The 23181-nt window shown below is 41.2% G+C and overlaps 2 protein-coding genes across 3 annotated transcripts in view; one reads left to right on the plus strand and one right to left on the minus strand.

Annotated features, from left to right (window-relative positions):
- Window positions 1-8201: 8201 nt before the first annotated feature.
- LOC112223152 (trophoblast glycoprotein) lies at window positions 8202-10505 on the minus strand. The gene has a single exon (XM_024386160.2). The coding sequence runs from the start codon at window positions 9941-9943 to the stop codon at window positions 8813-8815; it is 1131 nt and encodes a 376-aa protein (XP_024241928.1). The 5' UTR covers window positions 9944-10505; the 3' UTR covers window positions 8202-8812.
- Window positions 10506-14527: 4022 nt separating this feature from the next.
- The window catches only part of LOC112223151 (inhibitor of Bruton tyrosine kinase), a 38830-nt gene continuing 30176 nt past the window's right edge, over window positions 14528-23181 (plus strand). The window contains exons 1-4 of one of the 2 annotated variants that reach the window (XM_024386159.2): window positions 14528-14720; window positions 16038-16994; window positions 18733-18829; window positions 19022-19146. In XM_024386159.2, coding sequence (XP_024241927.1) covers window positions 16665-16994; window positions 18733-18829; window positions 19022-19146 — 552 coding nt within the window. In that variant the 5' untranslated portion in view covers window positions 14528-14720; window positions 16038-16664. The remainder of the gene's footprint in view (window positions 14721-16037; window positions 16995-18732; window positions 18830-19021; window positions 19147-23181) is intronic. The other variant, XM_024386158.2, reaches the window with a different exon arrangement.

The following is a 23181-nucleotide window of genomic DNA, read 5'->3' on the forward strand; positions in this document are numbered from 1 at the left end:
TTACAGACCTCTACATGCTTTGTAAGTAGGAAAACTGGCAAAATCGGCAGTGTATCAAATACTTGTTCTCCTCACTGTATGTATGGCAACCCCAGGCATAAAATAGTAAATAATTGTTACATCTCAGAAAGTATTGAGCTGTCGAGGAGTAAAACAAGGCTGTCCATTGTCTCCATATCTATGTATTATAACCATCGAAATGCTAGCAATTAAAATTAGATCCAACAAGAACATCAAGGGGTTAAAAACAAAAGTGTCAGTGTTTGCCGATGACTCAAGTTTCTTCTTAAGTCTGAAATCTGGATCCCTGCAGTCTCATTGAAGATCTAGATCACTTTTCGAGTGACTCTGGACTAAAACCGAATTGCAATAAGTGTACCATATTACATGTTGGATCGTTAAAAGACACAACGTTTACACTACAGTACCTTGTAGTTTACCAATAAAATGGTCTGATGGTGAAGTAGACATACCTGGTATTCATTAGAGGTCGACCGATTAAATCGGCATGGCCGATTAATTAGGGCCGATTTCATGTTTTTATAACAATCGGAAATCGGTATTTTTGGACACCGATTTATTTTTTACACCTTTATTTAATCTTTATTTAACTAGGCAAGTCAGTTATGAACACATTCTTATTTTCAATGACGGCCTAGGAACGGTGGGTTAACTGCCTCGTTCTGAACGACAGATTTTTACCTTGTCAGTTCGGAGGATTCAATCTTGCAACCTTACAGTTAACTAGTCCAACGCTCTAACCACCTGATTACATTGCACTCCACGAGGAGACTGCCTGTTACGAGAATGCAGTAAGCCAAGGTAAGTTGCTAGCTAGCATTAAACTTATCTTATAAAAAACAATCAATCAATCATAATCACTAGTTAACTACACATGGTTGATGATATTGCTAGTTTATCTAGCATGTCCTGCGTTGCATATAATCGATGTGGTGCATATTGTTGCTCGAATGTGTACCTAACCATAAACATCAATGCCTTTCTTAAAATCAATACACAGAAGTATATATTTTTAAACCTGCATATTTAGCTAAAAGAAATCCAGGTTAGCAGGCAATATTAACCTGGTGAAATAGTATCACTTCTCTTGTGTTCATTGCACGCAGAGTCAGTGTATATGCAACAGTTTGGGCCGCCTATTTTGCCAGAATTTTACGTAATTATGACATAACATTGAAGGTTGTGCAATGTAACAGGAATATTTAGACTTATGGATGCCACCCGTTAAATAAAATACGGAACGGTTCCGTTTTTCACTGAAAGAATAAACATCTTGTTTTCGAGATGATTCGGATTTGACTATATTAATGACCTAAGGCTCGTATTCCTGTGTGTTATGTTATGACTAAGTCTATGATTTGATAGAGCAGTCTGACTGAGCGATGGTAGGCAGCAGCAGGCTTGTAAGCATTCATTCAAACAGCACTTTCGTGCGTTTGCCAGCAGCTGTTTATGACTTCAAGCCTATCAACTCCCAAGATTAGGCTGGTGTAACCGATGTGAAATGGCTAGCTAGTTAGCGGGGTGTGCGCTAATAGCGTTTCAAACGCCACTCGCTCTGAGACTTGGAGTGGTTGTTCCCCTTGCTCTGCATGGGTAACGCTGCTTCGAGAGTGGCTGTTGTCGTTGTGTTCCTGGTTCGAGCCCAGGGAGGAGCGGAAGCTATACTGTTACACTGGTAATACTAAAGTGCCTATAAGAACATCCAATAGTCAAAGGTTAATGAAATACAAATGGTATAGAGAGAAATAGTCCTATAATTCTTTATAATAACTACAACCTAAAACTTCTTACCTGGGAATATTGAAGACTCATGTTAAAAGGAACCACGAGCTTTCATATGTTCTCATGTCCTGAGCAAGGAACTTAAAAGTTAGCTTTCTTACATGGCACATATTGCACTTTTACTTTCTTCTCCAACACTTTGTTTTTGCATTATTTAAACCAAATTGAACATGTTTCATTATTTATTTGAGGCTAAATTGATTTTATTGATGTATTATATTACGTTAAAATAAGTGTTCATTCAGTATTGTTGTAATTGTCATTATTACAAATAAATAAATACAAATCGGCCGATTAATCGGTATCGGCTTTTTTTGGTCCTCCATTAATCAATATCGGTTTCGGCGTTGAAAAGTCATAATCGGTCGACCTCTAGTATTCATATCTAAAAAAATATAAATGCACTTACCACAACCAATTTCAATAGAAATTTAGTTAAAATAGACAAGTTTCTGCAACCATGGAGAGGTCTATTTATGGAAAAATTACATTTATTAACTCTTTGGTCCTATCACAGTTTACTTACTTCCAATGAGACCACCAGCTCTTCAGGACGACTGTGTGATCACACTCTCCGTAGCCGATGTGAGTAAGACCTTTAAACAGGTGAACATTCACAAGGACGCAGGGCCAGACGGATTACCGGGATGTGTACTCCGAGCATGAGCTCTGGCAAGTGGCAAGAGTCTTCACTGACATTTTCAACCGGTCTCTGACCAAGTCTGTAATACCTACATTTTTCATGCAGACCACCATAGTCCATGTGCCCAAGAACACCAAGGCAACCTGCCTAAATGACTACCAACCCATAGCACTCACGTCTGTAGCCACGAAGTGCTTTGAAAGGCTGGTCATGGCTCACATCAAGAACATCCTCCCTGATACCCTAGACCCACTCGAATTCGCATACCGCCCCAACAGATGCACAGATGACACAATCTCAATCGCACTCCACACTGCCCTTTCCCACCTGGACAAAAGGAACACATGTGAGAATGCTGTTCATTGACTACAGCTCAACACCATAGTGCCCACTAAGCTCATCACTAAGACCCTGGGACTAAACAACTGGATCCTGGACTTCCTGAGGGGCCACCCTCAGGTAGTAAGGGTAGGCAACAGCACATCTGCCACGCTGATCCTCAACACTGGGGCCCCTCAGGGGTGTGTACTTAGTCCCCTCCTGTACTCCCTGTTTACCCACGACTGTGTGGCCAAACATGACTCCAACACCATCATTAAGTTATACCAGGCGTCAGCGCAAGGCCCTAAAAATTGCCAGCCTCCAGCCACCCTAGTCATAGATCGTTCTACCCCCAAGCCATAATTTCTCCTGAACAGTTAATCAAATGGCTACCCGGACAACGTGCATTGACCCCCTGTATATAGCCTCATTATTGTTATTTTTTATATAACTCTTCAGTTTATTTAGTAAATACTTTCTTAACACTTATTTTTATTAACTGCATTGTTGGTTAAGGGCTTGTAAGTAAGCATTTCACTGTAAGATCTACACGGTTGTATTCAGTGAATTTAGTAATGGCCTGCCTACTCCAGACTACTCGTTGTTTAAGTCATATGAGCAAAAAATATTTTGCGTTATTTGGAACACTAAGCCAGACAAAATTAAACATGCCTATTTATGTAATAAATATGAGTTTGAGGGGGCTCAAATGATTAAATATTAAAGCATTAAACCTCACATTAAAAGCTTCACTCATACATAAATTATATTTAAACCCGAACTGGTTCTCTAGTAGATTATTAAGAAAGTCTTATAATTTGTTCAAAAATGGCCTTTTTGAATTTATACAGACCGCAACTTCTCATTTCCGATTAATTTAAAGTGAAACGTTGTTCAAAGTATCGACCTTTCTTAAACAAGCCATACAAAGCTGGTTACAATTTCAATTTTATCCCCCAGAAAAATATATATTACAACAAATATTATAGTTAGGTGAAACTCAACATACTGATTTATAAAAACACATTGCTTATGGATTAAAAATGTTTTATTAATGATATTTTGAATAGGAATGGTGGATTTATAGGCAGTTTTCGAAAATATATGGGAAAGTTTGCTCAATCCAAAGTTAATCAACTGATTGCATATTTTGATGTGACGAGACATGTAGCTTCTGGTCACAGATTCAGGAATGACAAAAAAAAAACACAACATTCATTAAAAATTAACCCTACAAATAGCATTGTTGGGCGATTTGGAAAGTCACAGTCAATCAATCAATAATATAATAATACTTGTCGGAATGGTTTTCATCTTTAGCTCAAAGTCGGTGGATACCACGCGATTAGAAAGATTCTAAATGAATGTAAAACATCACAGCATAGCTGAAAAATATGACATGAGGTTGGTCTATGGTGATATGTAGAATGCAGGACCTGTCTTTCCCGTTCTGCCGCTCTAGGCGAAACCAAAAAAGTAAGAAAAATGACATTGAAAAAGTTTTTAAAAAATACATATTTTACAGACGTTGAAGTTATGTTCAATTTAAATTGTGAATCAAATTTGAAAATATATTTTCCATATGTTTAACATTTTCTGGGTGTTGAACAATACATAATTTCCAGACGACGCAATCAAGTTAATGTTCAGTTCTGAATGAAAGTTGAAAATAGGCTACTTTATTTTCCGTATGTTGAAAATATGTATTTTTTTAGATCTATTTTATGGATGTTGAAATCAGGCACATTTTGGGCTCTGAATGAAAATAAGTAATTTATAGACTTCCGTGTTTCGGCCAAATCAAGGCTGGTCCAGACTGGACCAAAGACCAATGTCTGTCGATGTGGAAATTAAGTCCGGACTCACCAAAAAAAAAGAGGTCCAAATGACTGTCCGCGCTAACTCGGGTGTAACCTACAGCGTTGCCAGAAATGTAATTTTATGAATGCCCATCTATGTGGTAAATCTACTGGATTAAAAAAAAGATGTCCAAAAGACGTCTGCTCTTGCTTATTGGGTATCCTACCATGTTGGCCAGCAGTGGAATTTTATGGGGCGGCAGGGTAGCGGTTGGACTAGTAACCGGAAGGTTGCAAGTTCAAATCCCCGAGCTGACAAGGTACAAATCTGTCGTTCTGCTCCTGAACAGGCAGTTAACCCACTGTTCCTAGGCCATCATTGAAATAAGAATTTGTTCTTAACTGACTTGCCTAGTTAAATAAAAATGGAACTTTATGAATGCCCATCCATGTTGTAGGCCCACCGTTCGTAAAATGGGCTGATGCATTGGCTTTATTAGTCCTGCCTCATGTGACTAATCAATTTGGCTATTTAAGCACTGAAAATCAGCTACCCAAATTTCAAGCAGTTATCGTGAGCCTATTTGCAATGTCTTTACACAGCGGGAAATGCAGAAGTATTTTCTTTTTCGCTATGATCAGCTTGTCAAAAAACGATGGATACAAACTTGAAATCACTGATCATTTCAATGGGGTGAAACTCCTGGACAATAGTTGTGATTGTCCATTCCATATTGTTCATTTTACTTTGACCTGTCCTGTTTTTAGGACATGTTTTGTTGATGTGATAGTACATTTTTTTATTTGATTGAGCGCCATTTAGGTTAGGCTATTTGATCAGAGAAACCTGCATAATGTAAAAAGTGTCCGTTTCATTGCATTGTCATACATTTTATCTCCAGCCTGTAGACTACAGAAAAGGTCACATACACTTTCTACCATATCCTATATCTGCTACATGATTTGTTAGATTATTTCTTTGACGCAACGTTGGTGGAGTGCCTTAGCATGCGTCTCTCCAACAGCACCCTGGTGAGGCGCGCTGGGAAAGGACAAGCAAAATATTTTTGCGCCCCTGCCTTTGATAAAGCGGGCACTGCTTGTCACAGAGGCATCAACGCTCACCTAAAAAGCCAATATGCCTCTGGTTAGGAGAAATTGTCATTGTTTTTGGGCAGAATTATGTGAGGTTTTATGTGTTGTTGGAGGCGCGTCTTGGTCAGTTTACCTCAAATTCCGCCCTTGTCAATCTGCCGCCGTAGACGGCGGCCTAAACCTACCATATGAGATGGCTGGCCATGATGGGATGGGCTGAGAGTAGTTGAGGGGTGGGATTAAGGAGATCGGTAATGATATTACTGAAAACACTACATATATTGCAGAGTTGCAAAGAAAAAGCCATATCTCAGACTGGCCAATAAAAATAAAAGATTAAGATGGGAAAAACAACACAGACACTGGACAGAGGAATTGTCTAGGCCAGCATCCCGGAGTCACCTCTTCACAGTTGAGACTGGTGTTTTGTGGGTACTATTTAATTCAGCTGACAGTTGAGGACTTGTGAGGCGTCTGTTTCTCAAACTCGACACTAATGTACTTGTCCTCTTGCTCAGTTGTGCACCAGGGCCTCCCAAACCTCTTTCTATTCTGGTTAAAGCCAGTTTAGAAGAAAGTGTTTTATTTCTGGCCATTTTGAGCCTGTAATCGAACCGACAAATGCTGATGCTCCAGATACTCAACTAGTCTAAAGAAGGCCAGTTTTATTGTTTCTTTTTTATTGCAACACAAGTTTTCAGCTGTGCTAACATAATTGCAAAACGGTTTTCTAATGCTCAATTAGCCTTTTAAAATGATAAACTTGGATTAGCTAACACAACGTGCCATTGGAACACAGGAGTGATGGTTGCTGAGAATGGGCCTCTGTACGCCTATATAGGTATTCCATTAAATATCAGCCGTTTCCAGCTACAATAGTAATTTACAACATTAACAATGTCTACACTGTATTTCTGATCAATTTGATGTTATTTTAATGGACCAAAAAAAAGGTACTTTTCTTTCAAAAACATGGACATTACTAAGTGACCCCCAAACTTTTGAACAGTAGTGTGTTTATAAAATAAATAGCAATGGTGGTTGGCTGGAAAGGAATTAAGATGAATGACAAAAACACAGAATTCCTGAAATGGATAGCCTCTACTTCTGATACCTTATTGGCTTATTTAAAAGCAAACAATGCCTTGGGAAGATTGATTGCAGACGTAATACACCTATATATTTTAAACTCATCTCCATAGTAAATCCTGGGTTAAAATGTATCTACTGGGTAATGGTTTTAATGCATTATCCTTGTTGGACCCTGTACACAGACTGTCTTTGTATTGAAAGTGAGGTATGAAGAAACATGGTTAACACACTGCATAAAATTTGGACACAAAATCTCTATGATCACAAACCTGGGAAATACAAAAACAGTTTACACCAGGGCCACTTTTTAACGTTCAAACACATTGCCTGAAAAGCACATATCACTAGTGACTGAGGGGGGTCTGGTATTGTTACGGTAAGAGGATACAGTAGCTCAGGGCTATGCAAAGATAGTAGTTAGTTGTGCACAGAGACTGTGTTTCTGTTTTGTGCTTGTTAGCTCATACTCTCCCGTGGTCTTCTATGTGCATGGTGAGGTAATGGCCAGGTATATTTTTTTTTTACTCACACATTCACCAACTGTGCAGTTACTTTACCATCCAAATTATGTTGACTATGCCTGACCACTTTCACTGTAAAATAATGTTCCACATTTGATATTTACTCATCCATACTGACACCAGAAACAGATCAGTGTTTAGTTAGCAGGAAAGGAAACAATACTTGAAAATGAGATACTTTAATGCCACACCCCTAAAACAGTGCAGATTAAAGCAGAGTTTGAGCTAATTTTCATACCATACTGCCTGTAGAGTGCCCTCCTGGTAAGAAACTTGGGTACTGTGTACCTTCCTTAGCATTTGTCAGGAAACACAGCACTTAACTTCCCCCTTTTGCAGCTGTTTGCACTCACAACGCTGGAATGCTTTGAATGAGTGCCATTCCTCTACTTGGTGTAGTTGAACCAAGAGCTTGTTCACTGACCATTGGCTAGACGTCAAAATATTATTTTGGATGGTTCGGCGCTATGCAATTATTTGGCTATCGCGCCAGGGATTTCTAACCAAATCCTTGCAGGGATTAAATTGGACAGGAACATTCCTTCACATCTAGATGAATTACCTTTAATTGGAAAGTATTTCAAAATCAATTAATCTTCAAAGTCAATCTACCACCTTCGAAAGTCCCAGTTAGCCTTTTCCTCACCTCCTTAAGAGTAAAATTTGGACACAATGGCTTCTACCTGTAATGTCTCATATGCACGAGCTGACAGAGAGCTTGTTAAATGTATAGAGGTGACATGTAAAGTATTGCCTGTGTGGTATGGTTGGTACCGACTGTAGCATGATGACCAGTCTGCTGCATGTGTTTGAATCTGCAATGAGTGTGCACTTCTCCATTTCATGACCCTGAATCTCTGCTGCCCAAAATACCTCCACATTCCTCAGTCTCTGGAGTTTAAAGGACCTCAATCGAGAAAGGAATTCAGCAACGCATTACATTTTATTCAGCTGTACATCATGAAAAATGTTGATAATGTCCACCAAACAAGTGCAATACCAGTGAGATAAATTAGCAAGTGCTTTAATAATCACATTATATTAAAAAGGAATAAAGACATCTAAACAAGCATAGCAACACTGTACAGTGGGAGGAAAGTGTAAAAAAAAATGTGATTCAAATATAACCAGCAGAAAGGATATAGATGTGTGTGTATATAGCCTAGTTACTACCAGTCAAAATAAGTCTGTTAGTTAGAGTTTTACGTACCATCCTTTTTTGCTCAAGGGAGGGAACATTTTATATTACAGAGAGCCCACTCACAAACCCCATCTGAGTCATGGTTCTCAATCCATGGAACTGCATGAAAAGGAGTAAAAACAAATAATCAGACACTGCGTTGCAGGGGCCAAGGGCATGCGTGGTGGCAGATTGTGGGTCGTCATAACGGCTGTGGAAGTCTGGACAGTACCATGGAGGGGGTTGCAGGCAGGCTGGAGCACTCCGGAACTAAAGAGTTGCTCCTGTATCTCTTGCTCATAACATGTCATAATGCCTCAGTCACTGTGGGGCCCTGGCTTACATAGCAGTCCTCTTAAATGTCTGAGTTGAGGCTGAGGTTGGCCAACCTGGGGTCCGAGTTGATCTCATACCTGTAATGGTAGCCCTCCATGTGGTCCCTGCAGGCATCCCGAATATTGTATATCCACCGCTTGATCCCCTTCCTGTTGAGGTAGAGGACCAGCAGAAAGATCACTCCAATCAAGGCCAGCACCATGCCTAGAAAGACATACGAGGTCTCCAGCACACCTTTCATTTCACCTGAAAAGGTACACTCCAACTCTTTTATCTGGAGCAATGGTAATTGCCTCAGAACCTCAGGGTCAGAACAGGTCATATTCTGCTTGTCTGTGACCTGCTCAGAGCTTTTCAGCCAGGCCACAAGGTCCTCGATATTGCAGTCACAGAGCCAAGGGTTTCCTGCCAGATGCACCTGAAGCCCAGGCTTGAGGCTGAAGTCCATCAGTGTAGTGTTGGGTAGTTCCCTCAGGGCATTGTCCCTCAAGTCTAACTCACGAAGCCGAGGAACACTCAGCGTCCCATTCTGGATGAAAATGAGGGAGTTGTTTTGTAGGTTGAGGATGGTGAGGTTGGAGAGGCGGGAGAACATGTCCTCAGGGAGGACCACCAGGTCATTGTTGGACAGGTCTAAGCGGGTAAGTTGAAGGGCTCCGCCACTCCGTAGCAGACTGAAGAGCTCACCCATGGAAGTATGGTTGTAAAAAGCCCTGCTGAGGTTAAGGTCCAGCAGTTTGTTGTAATCAGAGAAGGCTTGAGCACTAAAATGCAGAATCCTGTTGTTACTCAAGTCTAGCAACCTGAGATTTGGCAAATTGTTGAATACATCGTGGTCCACCAGCTCCACCTGGTTTCCTGTGAGATACAAGTCTGTTAACTGCTCAAGGGGCACAGGGAAAGACACAGCTGTGAGATGGGAAATGTTGTTCCCAGTAATGAACAGGGTTTTAGTGTTTGCTGGCAATGGCTGTGGAACCGCGAATAAGCCCTGGTTCAAACATTTGACCGTGGATGTGAAACAGACGCATTTGTCAGGACAGGCTGAATTTGAAACAAGGACAGCAAAGAAAAACCACAAACGAAGCAGAGTCGTATTCTCTCGGGTTTCTTCAAGTTTACAACATAACAATGAGCTCAAAAAACGCATTTTCTCACCCGTGGTTCCAATGAGTCTGATAGATGAAACGAAGCACAACGCGTAGACCGTGTACAAATGTTTTTTACCCCCCGAGTCACACAATCCACCTTCAAGTTCCTGTCCTCCACATGCAAAATGCTACTTTTCAACCTTTTTCCTGAAGGAAATAGCTTCACTTCCGATTTAAACTGGGTGGCAACGATTACATTCATTAGCTAAACAGCATCCTCGCATACATTTACGAAGAGAAAAGTTTTTGTTGCCAACCAGTCTATCACCATGCTCATCGTGTTAGTGGGGCTTTCAAATCCGGTTGACGTTCGTTTTATCGCAGTTCTCACTAAAATGTATTCGCACACGCTCGAGTCAGCCTTTGACGTGAAGGTGCGTAAACAGCCATTAGATTTCGAGGAGTCCAATAAAGCACAGAAAACACGATATAATGTTCGAACAAAAGTATCTGAGCACACTTGGTCCAACGATGCTTTCCTCGAATCAAAAGAATAGACCCTTCTCCAAGTGGGGTATGCGAAAAATTAGTCCGCGACGGCCAAACCACTGCAAGGCTTAGGCTATACCATGTTCCATTACGATGGGTGAGCAATGAAGCTTTTGTAACTTAATGTTGGCATTCAACAAATTCAATATTTGTTATATATCCTTATTATTGCTCACATTTCTTGTTTCCTTTATTTATTTAAATGTATATACAATCACAATATGTGCAGTCTCTATTGGGCATTTGCCTAATGGTCAAGAAAATGCTATGGGTGTGCACCAAATAAACCACTGCTTCATAGCAGAAGTAGCCTAGTTTAATCTAATGAAAGGTTTTCGATCCAAAATCAAACACATCATCAACTATACTCAATTATTGGAAACGGTAAACAAGTATTGCATATTATTTAATATAATTAGTTACATCTCAGATACATTGTAGATATCAGGGCCACTCAGCCAATGTGCTGGAGAGCTAAGGGAATGCAGTTTTAAACCTCAGAACACAAGAACCCATTAGTCTTAGACTTTATGATTCAAATGAAAAATTATTGTCAAGTGAAAATCCATCACTTTGGTTGTGTAATGCACTTCCTCACTTAATGTAGGCTATTATATGCTTTTAGAGGGGAATGACAATCAAAAGATAGAGAATAATGTGGGTGGTTTAATGTACTATAGCCTACTGGGCTGTGCTTTTTTGAATAGCCAGCAGTAAAATATGAGCATAGCCAGCTGTGGGAAGTAGGGGTTCTCAGGGTGCTGCAGATAAATAATATATATATATATATAAATAAAATATGATTTTTTTTGTCCCACAAAATTAGTGAACTAGAACCCCCTCACCCGACAGCACCCCCAACCCAGAACATCTTCCCGCGGCCATACATGTGTCATTTTAGACAGTGATCGTTAATTTATATTAGTTAGCAGCCAATATATAATCCTAACTGATTGATGAGGAGCACAAAGTCCCCAGGGTCCAGGCCATAACACGGATGAAGTTCTGGGGTGGAGAGAAACCAAGCACTGCTGTTAGTGTGTTTGTGTGTGTGTGTGTGTGTGTGTGTGTGTGTGTGTGTGGGTGTGTGTGATTGAGAGAGAAATAGTACATAGGTTTACACTAAAATTCATGCTCTTATACATGTAGTTACATTTACGTCATTTAGCAGATACTCTTATCCAGAGCGACTTACTTGAGCAATATGGGTTTAGTGCCTTGCTCAAGGGCACATCAACAGATTTTTCAAACCATTGTCCTTTTGGTTACTGGCCCAATGCTCTTAACCATTAGGCTACCTGCACTGTAATTACTCTAGTGACAACAGTACTCTAGTAACAACATTCTGTTAAAATGTTAATGATAAAAACCTATTAACATAACTTTTAGTGATCCATTGTAATGTTTTTGTAATTACATAAGAGAAACTTATCCCCTTGTAAAATAGCTAAACTGGTGCTCACCAGAACTTAATCTGGTCCAAATAAAGGAGAGCAGCATTAAAATAGTTTATTTCCAAAATGGTATATCCACCAATTTTTCGCTTTTTTTCTAAATCAGAAATAAATGTTTATGTGTACCTTTTATATGTGTGTGTAAAATATTACTGTTCTTAGATGTGTATTAAAAAAATGTTTCCCCCTGCAAAACTCTATGTATATACAGTGGGGCAAAAAAGTATTTAGTCAGCCACCAATTGTGCAAGTTCTCCCACTTAAAAAGATGAGAGAGGCCTGTAATTTTCATCATAGGTACACTTCAACTATGACAAACAAAATTAGGAAAAAAATCCAGAAAATCACATTGTAGGATTTGTAATGAATTTATTTGCAAATTATGGTGGAAAATAAGTATTTGGTCAATAACAAAAGTATATTTAACATATAAATTCTACCTATAATAAATCTATCCTCATGCTATAGTGTTTAGTTGGTCTCGTCCCCAGGAGCACCCTATTCCCTGTATTGTACACTACTTTTGACCAGAGCCCAGATATCATATGATGGTTAAATATAGGCCTATTTTTTCATATTTAAGTACATAAATACAGTTGTACAGTTCTTTATTAAAATGTAATTATGTGTCACATTTAACGGTGTAAAACTTTGTAGTGCAACTTTTTTTCTCAGAGTGAGGCAGACATACCTTTGGCCATGTAGTGTTATGTGGACACCTGCTCGTCGAACATCTCATTCCAAAATCATATGCATTAATATGGAGTTCCCTTTGCTGCTACAACAGCCTCCACTCTTCTGGGATTTCCACTAGATGTTGAAACATTGCTGCGGGGACTTCCTTCCATTCATCCACAAGAGCATTAGTGAGGTCGGGGACTGAAGTTGGGCGATTAGGCCTGGCTCGCAGTTGGCTTTCCAATTAATCCCAAAGGTGTTCGATGGGGTTGAGGTCAGGGCTCTGTGCAGGCCAGTCAAGTTATTCCACACCGGTCTAGACTGACCATTTCTGTATGGACCTCGTTTTGTGCATGGGGGCACAAAACAGCCCCAGACCATTATTCCTCCTCCACCAAACTTTACAGTTGGCACTACGTTTGGGCAGGTAGCGTTCTCTTAACATCCGCCAAAACCAGATTAGTCCGTCGGACTGCCAGGTGGTGAAGCGTGAATCATCAACCCAGACGTGGACGTGGAACATTGCAAATGGTGATCTTAGGCTTGTGTGCGGCTGTTCGGCCATGTAAACCCATTTCATGAATCTCTTGACTAACAGTTATTGTGCTGACGTTGCTTCCAGAGGCAGTTTAGAATTCAGTAGTGAGTGTTGCAACCGAGGACAGATTATTTGTACATGCTACACACTTCAGTGCTTGGCGGTCCTGTTCTGTGAGTGTGTGTGGCCTACCACTTCGTACCTGAGCTGTTGTTGCTCCTAGGCGTTTCCACTTCACAATAAAAGCTCTTACAGTTGACCGGGGCAGCTCTAGCAGGGCAGAAATTTGAGGAACTGACTTGTAGGAAAGCTGGCATCCAATGAAGGTGCCACATTCAAAGTCACTGAGGTCTTCAGTAAGGCCATTCCACTGCCAGTGTTTGTCTATGGAGATCGCATTGCTGTGTGTTCGATTTCATACACCTGTCAGCAATGGGTATGGCTGAAATAGCCAAATCCACTAATTTCAACGGTTGTCCACATACCTTTGGGCATGTATTGTATCTCGTTTTGCAACAAAATGTTTGTCTCCACGAAATAAAACCATCTAGTGATAGGTTTCAAACAAATACATGCCTGTCATTTAACAACCCCATGCCAGGATTAGATGGTGAACAAACACACTAATCTCCTTCCTATGTTCTTTAAACTAAAAAAGCGTATTTACCAACATTTCTTAAAATGGATATATAGTGTTTTGAATTGAAACTCTTCATAACTACACAGGCATGAGTTTTGAAGAATAACCTAATTTAAAGTTTTACCAAAGTATGTACCAAAGTCTTTCTGACTGCACTCTTTCCTCATTAGTGGTGGTTTCTAATGACTGGCCTCCTGATCTTACTCAGCAGCAGAATTGTTCTCCTACGATTAAGAAGAATAATGCTGCTATTGTAGCAAAAAAAGTAAATGTGTGACTAGAGAAGGAAAGACTCATCAATATGTAATTGTGTGTCAAGCCTGGCGTGAACCCAACGTCTAACCCTAACTCCAACCTTGTGACCCCTTATCTATTCTTAACTGGAGCCCAAGTGACCATTATTTGAAACTAAGAGATGTGGAGGAGAAATAATTTTTCCTTTTCAGGAAACTTCATGCATTTATTACTTGAGGTCATGATGTATTATTTTCAAGTTGTAAACCAGTGGCCCAAGGGTAGGCAAACCTGGACCTACTCTGGGCACCCCCAGGACCAGAGAAACCAGTCATAAGGTAAAATACAAAAACATATTGTGTTGATATAACAATCAATACGTTCATGTAATTAGTCTACTCCCAACTCGTAACTCAGAGTAGGTGTCACTTTTCGTTAATTAAAAAACAGCCTATTTCTCCAAGCAGTGACGTCAATCATCGAGAGGAATTATTTAAGCGATTATAATGAAACCATCCAATAGAAAACGGGATTGCAAGATCTTTCAACCAATCAGAAGTCTCCGTGTTGCCCAGCCTCCCTCTTTTTTGGATCCTTACTTAACTGTGGAATAGCATCTGTTTTGTTCAAATATCTAGGTTTAATAAGAGCATTTAGCGATGTATATTTTTGAAACGATGACACAGTGGATGTGTATCATTGGCGCAAGCTTCATAAGCACTTTCGTCTTCATCTAGCGACAGGTGAGAAAGTGAAATGTGATCGTGGCAATCTATTTTCAATGCAACTCGCTAGCATAGCTAATCTAACTAAACATCATCACGTCAGTAACATCATTCAGACCTCGATGGTCACATCAGAGTAACAACCAACGATACATTGTCACCTGTGCCGTATATAACAAGTTTTATTTAGATTAAAGTATTTGAGATATTGTCCAATATGTTAATAGTTTGTAGCTAATTTTTATCTTTCCAAGTTCAAATGCTAACTATCTATCAATGTAACGTTAGCAGGTAATTAGCCATGATTTCGAGAATGAAAGATCAAGGAAACTGTTAAATCATGGTGAATAACGTTGGTGTACATGTATATAGCTGGTTGCAATAACACTGGATTACTTTGTAACTAGTAGCACAATGAATACAAATGGTGGCCTATTGTCTGGTGCAGTTCTCCCTAAGAGTCTTAACGTTAAGGTAACTATGTTAGTTAGCTAGCCAAGTAGCAAATGGGGTAGATGGAAGCAGCATCGACTGTATCCGCTTCTAACTTAACTAATCAAGATATGTTAGCTATGTTCACTACACTGTGGATATTTTAATGCACACCATACACCTGACAAGTGTGTATGGTGCGGCAGGGTAGCCTAGTGATTAGAGCGTTGGACTAGTAACCGAAAGGTTGCAAGTTCGAATCCCCGAGCTGACAAGGTACAAATCTGTCGTTCTGCCCCTGAACAGGCAGTTAACCCACTGTTCCTAGGCCGTCATTGAAAATAAGAATTTGTTCTTAACTGACTTGCCTAGTAAAAAAAAAAGAAAGTATTTTGCAGACCAATGCATCTTTATTTAAATACCTTTTTATTATACTCATGTTTTTCACTTTCACAACTCCAAATGGTGAATGATGTGGAAACAGTCAAACTGTTGCATGTTCCTGTTTTGATACACATTTTCGTGTTACTAAAAAGTTTGTGCAATATTTTTGGCCTGGAGTCAATAGACAGCCTAGCTCGGCTGCTATTATAGGCATAGTAGTGTCAAGTCAATTGATCCTTGATGGTTGTTGCACGCTGAACTGCAAGTTGACCTTTCAACATGTCTTGCTAGGTTTGAACCATTTCATCTATGTAGCATAGTACAGTTAAAGAGCAAGATGGGTATGTTGGATTTTCCAGAGCATGTATTTGTTCTTGGTGCTTTGAATAAACTTGTTCTGTGGCTTTGTGGACACATTTAGTACATGCCAGGTTTATGTTGTGTAAGCAGTTGTTTTCTCTGCCTTGCATGTACTTCCAGTGTTTTACAACTAATGACTGTCCACCCTTTCTCCCCCAGGTTCCGAATACAATTATGGAGTTTTGAGAAGGGTTTTGTGTGTCTTGGGGGGGAAAGGGGGCCTTTCCCCTCAATTTGGATGGACTATTTGAAGGGACCTTCTGGAGGGTTAATGAACTTGTTGCCCTTTGTAAAATATTGTATTTAAAAAATATATATATATAATAATAATTGTAAAAGGAGAAGGTATTTTTGGAAATATTTCTAGTATATTTGTAATTTATATAAGTATAGTATTTATAGACGTTTATTTAATGAATTCCTGATGCCATTGTATGTTTCAAACACATTTTGTTGTGTTGAACTTTGGGTTGACATGGTGGACTGAGATGACCTAAAACAAGGCCCTGGGGTTGCTAGGGTGCGGTGGAACCTCAACACAAGCACAATTCTAGCACCCCAAAACAATCTCCCACCTTTTTCTATTTTCTTCCGAGAGCAGCTACATTGAAACATTATAGTTTCAAAGTCAAATTGACTTGCCCTAAAGCGTTATCTTAGGGTTTGTTGTTGTACTGAAGGGTGTTTCAGTGTTTGTTTTAGAGTTGGGAGTGTGGGGGGGGGAGCAGGGTCTCTCTGACCGCGTTAGAGCGGGTAGTTCACAGCAAGATTTAGAAGGCACTCAGGATGAGCGTGGTGATGGCAACCCCAGACTGCACGCCAAAATGCCGCTCCATGCGGCATGCAGATGAGGTGGTGGCGGCGCTGACGCAGGGTTCAGAGGGGCGCCTGCGGGCCTTCCTCAACACTCACTGCCACAACGCGGCCACACTGAGGGACGCCTTCGGCCGCACGGCCCTGCACCTGGCCGCCTCGCTGGGCAAGAGGGCCCTGTTGGAGTGGCTGCTGGAGAGGAAGAGCGCTGACCTCATGGTGAAGGACAAGGAGTCTGGCTGGACCGCCCTGCACCGCAGCGTCTTCTACGGACACATCCACTGCCTCATGTCACTTGTTAAGGTGAGTCTCCCTCTGTGTTTCGGAACTAATGTTGAGATGACTGGGCCTCCTTTGGCCTCTACAACACAGTGGCAAGACAAAGGTATGTGAACCCTTTTGTATTTTCTGGATTTCTGCATAAATTGGTCATCAAATTTGATCTGGTCTTCATCAAAGTCAAACAATAGACAAACACAGTGTGCTTTAACTAATAACACACTAACAATTATATGTTTTCATGTCTTTATTGAGCATACCTTGTTAACATTCACAGTATAGGGTGGGAAAAGTATGAGAACCCTTGGATTTAATAACTGGTTGACCCTCCTTTGGCAGCAATGACCTCAACTAAAGGTTTTCTGTAGTTGACCTGCACAACGGTCTGGAGGAATTTTGGACCATTCCTCTTTATAAAACTGTTTCAGTTCAGCAATGTTCTTGGGATGTCTGGTTGAACCGCTCTCTTGAGGTCATGCCACAGCATCTCAATCGGGTTGAGGTCATTTTTGTGTGTGTTTTGTGTCGTTGTCCTGTTGCAACACCCAACTTCTGTTCTTCAATTGGCGGACAGATAGCATTACGTTCTCCTGCAAAATGTCTTGATTAACTTAGGAATTCATTTTTTATGTCAATGATAGCATGAAGCAAAGCAGAACCAAAACATGATGCTCCCTCCATCATACTTTACAGTTGGGATGAGGTTTTGATGTGTGCTGTGCCTCTTTTTCTCCACACGTTGGGTTTGTTCCTTCCAAAGAACTCAACTTTAGTTTATTCTGTCCACAGAATATTTTGCCAGTAGCACTGTGGAACATCCAGGTGCTCTTTCAGATGTGCAGCAATGTTTTTTTTGGACAGCAGTGTCTTCTTCCATGGTGTCCTCCCATGAACACCATTTTTGTGTAGTGTTTTATGTATCGTAGACTGGTCAACAGAGATGTTAGAATGTTCCAGGGATTTCTGTAAGTCTTTAGCTTACACTCTATGATTCTTCTTAACCTCATTGAGCATTCTGCACTGCTCTTGTAGTCATCTTTGCAGCATGGCCACTCCTAAGGAGAGTAGAAACAGGGCTAAACTTTCTCCAATTATAGACCATTTGTCTTACCATGGACTGACGAACATCAAAGCTTTTAGAGATCATTTTGTAACCCTTTCCAGGTTTGTGCAAGTCAACAATTATTAATCGTAGGTCTTCTGAGATCTTTTGTTCGAGGCATGGTTCACTTCAGGAAATGCTTCTTGTGAACAGCAGTCACATTTTGTGAGGTTTCTTTTTATAGTTAGAGCTGCCCTGCCCTAACATCTCCAATCTCGTCTCATTGATTGGACTCCAGGTTAGCTGACTCCTGATTCTAATTAGCTTTTGGAGAAGTCATTAGCCTAGGGGTTCATGTACTTTTCCCAACCTACACTGTGAATGTTTAAATTATGTATTCAATATAGACAAGACAAATACAATATTTTGTGTGTTATTAGTTGTAGCACTTTGTGTTGGTATATTGTTGTAACTTAGATGAAGATCAGATCAAATTTTAAGGTCCGATTTATCCAGGTCATTCCAAAGGGTTCACATACTTTTGCTTGCCACTGTAAATGATTGGTATGTGGAGGAAGACATTTATATGGCTTCCATTGGCAGTACTTTTGTTCTGTAGCTACTCTTTTCTTGCTTGCTTCATCACTGGCCTACAGTTAGGTGTAGTTACATGGGAATAATATTGTGGCTCTAGTCTAGAATGGTGCTTCTGTGTTGCAGCATGGCGGCATTCTCTCCACCCAGGATAAGGAGGGCCTCTCTGTCCTGGACTTAACCATGAAGGACAGACCAGCACACGTTGTATTTACAAAGACTGGTGAGGATCGCTTATCATTTCATATCGATCTCTCATTTGGACTGCATGATTAAAAAGGGAAAAGCAGATGTTTCTTTTAAGCACATAGTCAAGACGGTTGTCAATCGTTGTTGCCTACTTGTAGAAAATAGTGTTGGAAGTCTTGGCTGTGGCAGGCATTTTTTTAAAAACTTTTGGTTTTCTCTCTCTCAGACCCCACTGAGGTTTATACCTGGGGGAACAACACCAATTTCAGTCTGGGGCATGGGAACCAGGAGAGCAGGCATCATCCTGAGATTGTGGATCTGTTTTCCCGGACTGGGGTTTACGTCAAACAGGTAAACAAACCGACTACTATTTTTATTTATTTTATTTCACCTTTATTTAACCAGTGAGGCTAGTTGAGAACAAGTTGTCATTTGCAACTGCGACCTGGCCAAGATAAAGCGTAGCAATTCGACACATACAACAACAGTTACACATGGAATAAACAAAACATACAGTAGAACAAAAGAAAACAAAAAGTCTATATACAGTGAATGCAAATGAGGTAAGTTAAGGAAATAAATAGACCATGGTGGCGAAGCAATTACAATATAGCAATTAAACACTGGAATGGTAGATAGGCAGAAGATGAATGTGCAAGGTAGAGATACTGGGGTGCAAAGGAGCTAAATAAATAAATACCAGTATGTGGATGAGGTAGGTAGATAGATGGGCTGTTTACAGATGGGCTATGTACAGGTGCAGTGATCTGTAAGCTGCTCTGACAGCTGGTGCTTAAAGCTAGTGAGGGAGATGTGAGTCTGCAGCTTCAGAGATTTTTGCAATTCGTTCCAGTCATGGGCAGCAGAGAACTGGAAGGAAAGGCGGCCAAAGGAGGAATAGGCTTTGGGGGTGACCAGTGAAATATACCTGCTGGAGCGTGTGCTATGAGTGGGTGCTGCTATGGTGACCAGTGAGCTGAGATAAGGCAGGGCTTTACCTAGCAGAGACTTGTAGATAACCTGTAGTCAGTGGGTTTGGCGACGAGTATGAAGCGAGGGCCAACCAACGCGAGTGTACAGTTCGCAATGGTGGGTAGTGTATGGGGCTTTGGTGACAACGGATGGCACTGTGATAGACTGCATCCAGTTTGTTGAGTAGAGTGTTGGAGGCTATTTTATAAATGACATCACCAAAGTCGAGGATCGGTAGGATGGTCAGTTTTACAGTTTTATGATGCTTTGTTGTGAAATAGGAAGCCGATTCTAGATTTAATTTTGGATTGGAGATGCTTAATGTGAGTCTGGAAGGAGAGTTTACAGTCTAACTAGACACCTAGGTAGTTGTCCACATATTCTCAAGTCAGAGCCGTCCAGAGTAGTGATGCTGGACGGGCGAGCAGGTGCGGGCAGCGATCGATTGAAAAGCATGCATTTAGTTTTACTTGCATTTAAGAGCAGTTGGAGGCTACGGAAGGAGAGTTGTAATGGCATTGAACCTCGTCTGGAGGTTAGTTAACACAGTGTCCAAGGAAGGGCCAGAGGTATACAGAATGGTGTCGTCTGCATAGAGGTGGATCAGAGAATCACCAGCAGCAAGAGCGTCATCATTGCTGTATACAGAAAGTCGGCCCGAGAATTGAACCCTGTGGCACACCCATAGAGACTGTCAGAGGTCCAGACAACAGGCCCTCCGATTTGACACACTGAACTCTATCAGAGATGTAGTTGGTAAACCAGGCGAGGCAATCATTTGAGAAACCAAGGCTGTCGAGTCTGCCAATAAGAATGTGGTGATTGACAGAGTCGAAAGCCTTGGCCAGGTCGATGAATACGGCTGCACAGTAATGTCTCTTATCGATGGCGGTTATGATGTCGTTTAGAACCTTGAGTGTGGCTGAGGTGCACCCATGACCAGCTCTGAAACCAGATTGCATAGCGGAGAAGGTATGGTGGGATTCGAAATGGTCAGTAATCTGTTTGTTAACTTGGCTTTCGAAGACCTTAGAAAGACAGGGTAGGATAGATGTAGGTCTGTAGCAGTTTGGGTCTAGAGTGTCACCCCCTTTGAAGAGGGGGATGACCACGGCAGCTTTCCAATCTTTGGGAATCTCAGACGATACGAGAGGTTGAACAGGCTAGTAATAGGAGTTGCAATAATTTTGGCAGATAATTTTAGAAAGAGAGGGTCCAGATTGTCTAGCCCGGCTGATTTGTAGTGGTCCAGATTTTGCAGCTCTTTCAGAACATCGGCTATCTGGATTTGGGTAAAGGAGAAATGGTGGGGGCTTTGGCGGGTTGCTGTGGAGGGTGCCGGGCAGTTGACTGGGGTAGGGGTAGCGATGTGGAAAGCATGGCCAGCCGTAGAGAAATGCTTATTGAAATTCTCAGTTATAGTGGATTTATCGGTGGTGACAATGTTTCTTAGCCTCAGAGCAGTGGGCAGCTGGGAGGATGTGCTCTTATGGACTTTACAGTGTCCCAGAACCTTTTTGAGTTAGTACTACAGGATGCAAATTTCTGTTAGAAAAGCTATGGCAAGCTTTTTCAAACTGCCTGTGTATATTTGTTCCTAACTTCCCTGAAAAGTTGCATATCACGGGGGCTATTCGATGCTAATGCAGAACGCCGCAGGATGTTTTTGTGCTGGTCAAGGGCAGACAGGTCTGGCGTGAACCAAGGACTATATCTATTCCTAGTTCAAATTTTTTTGAGGGGCATGCTTATTTAAGATGGTGAGGAAGGTACTTTTTAAAGAATAGCCAGGCATCATCTACTGACGGGATGAGGTCAATGTCATTCCAGGATACCCCGGCCAGGTCGATTAGAAAGGCCCGCTCGCAGAAGTGTTTCAGGGAGCGTTTGACAGTGATGAGGGGTGGTCGTTTGGTCGCAGACTCATTACGGATGCAGGCAATGAGGCAGTGATCGCTGAGATCTTGATTGAAAACAGCAGAGGTGTATTTGGAGGGCGAATTAGTTAGGATGACATCTGAGGGTGCCTGTGTTTACTGATTTGGGGTTGTACCTGGTAGGTTCATTGATCATTTGTGTGAGATTGAGGGCATCAAGCTTAGTTTCCATTAGTTCACATATAGTATCGAGGGCATAGCTGGGGGCAGAGGTAGGTCTATAGCAAGCTGCAACAGTGAGAGAGACTATAGAGATCTAATAAATGTTCTCTTGAATTATTTTCAGTCTACGCTCTGTTCCGTTCCTCTTAAGTGGAGAAGATGTTCTGCCTCTGTTTGCCACCAGCCATTAGCTAGTCACCTGAGTCATTATAGGGCTTCCCCACCTTAAACACCCTAGTCTCCTGGGGCCTCCTACCCCCCCACACACTCGGACCCAATTTTTGGCTCACCAGGGGGATCCATCACAACAATGCTTATGTAAAAACACGGTTGTACCATCTGCAGCGTCTCCTGGATAACAGGCACGTCACCTGCCCCCCCCACCTCCTGCAAAACAGACCCCCTCCTGGGATATTTCCCTCACAACAGGCTGCTCTCCCAGGAACAACGGGCATGTTTTGTATAAGTTGGCATTGTTCTTATTGGGTGGTTGTGTACAGTATAAGGGGTAAAATCATAGCAATGGTAACTGGCTATTATGAAGCTCTCTATTAACAAATATTAACAAAAACCACATCAGGGCACCACTTTTAAAGTCTGGGAAAAATCTAAGACCCACTTTCTTTTGTGTAGTTACCTTTTAATTCAAGTGCACATGCACCGAGCACTGTTTAGTTAGCTTTGTTTCTCTGTAGCATACGTGATAGTGTTAGCAAAACAAATGCTTACTGCACTGATGAAAATAATCCTGAAATAGTTCTACCAGGTAGGCAGAGGCTACTCTTTAGTTAATTATTGTTATAATTGATTAGGTTTTTGGGAAAGCCTTTCCATCTACCAGAAGACAGCTGTATTTTTTTTCCCCTGTTCCTTATTTTTTTTGGTGTGGTCGCAACAATTTTGAGGCAATGCGCCTAAATGAATACAGGGGAAACACTGGCTGACATCATTGTCCTCCAATCACTATGGATTTTAGAAATTGAAATATCAGGAGTGAGCTGCTGAGTGAGAGGGTGAATGAATGAGAGGAGTAGGACAGATGCACTGGGCTTGGGTTCTGTGTCTGGCTTTGTCTAGCCCAGCTCTGCATGGTTTAACCCACGTTGGCCTTATGTGCGATCTGCTCTACAGTGTCACTGATGGCCATGTGGAGGCTCTTACTGTGACTATAGCTATTGGCACCAGACTGCACCGGTGTCATTGCCCAGTCTGTCTCTCTCTTTAGTATAGAGCAGGGTTCCCTAACTGTTGGCCCCTTGTTTTATTTGGCCAATTTTGTTTTCATTGTTTGACATAAGACTGTAAAAACAGCAGG

The sequence above is a fragment of the Oncorhynchus tshawytscha genome, linkage group LG23, assembly GCF_018296145.1.
Source record: "Oncorhynchus tshawytscha isolate Ot180627B linkage group LG23, Otsh_v2.0, whole genome shotgun sequence".
NCBI lineage: Eukaryota > Metazoa > Chordata > Actinopteri > Salmoniformes > Salmonidae > Oncorhynchus > Oncorhynchus tshawytscha.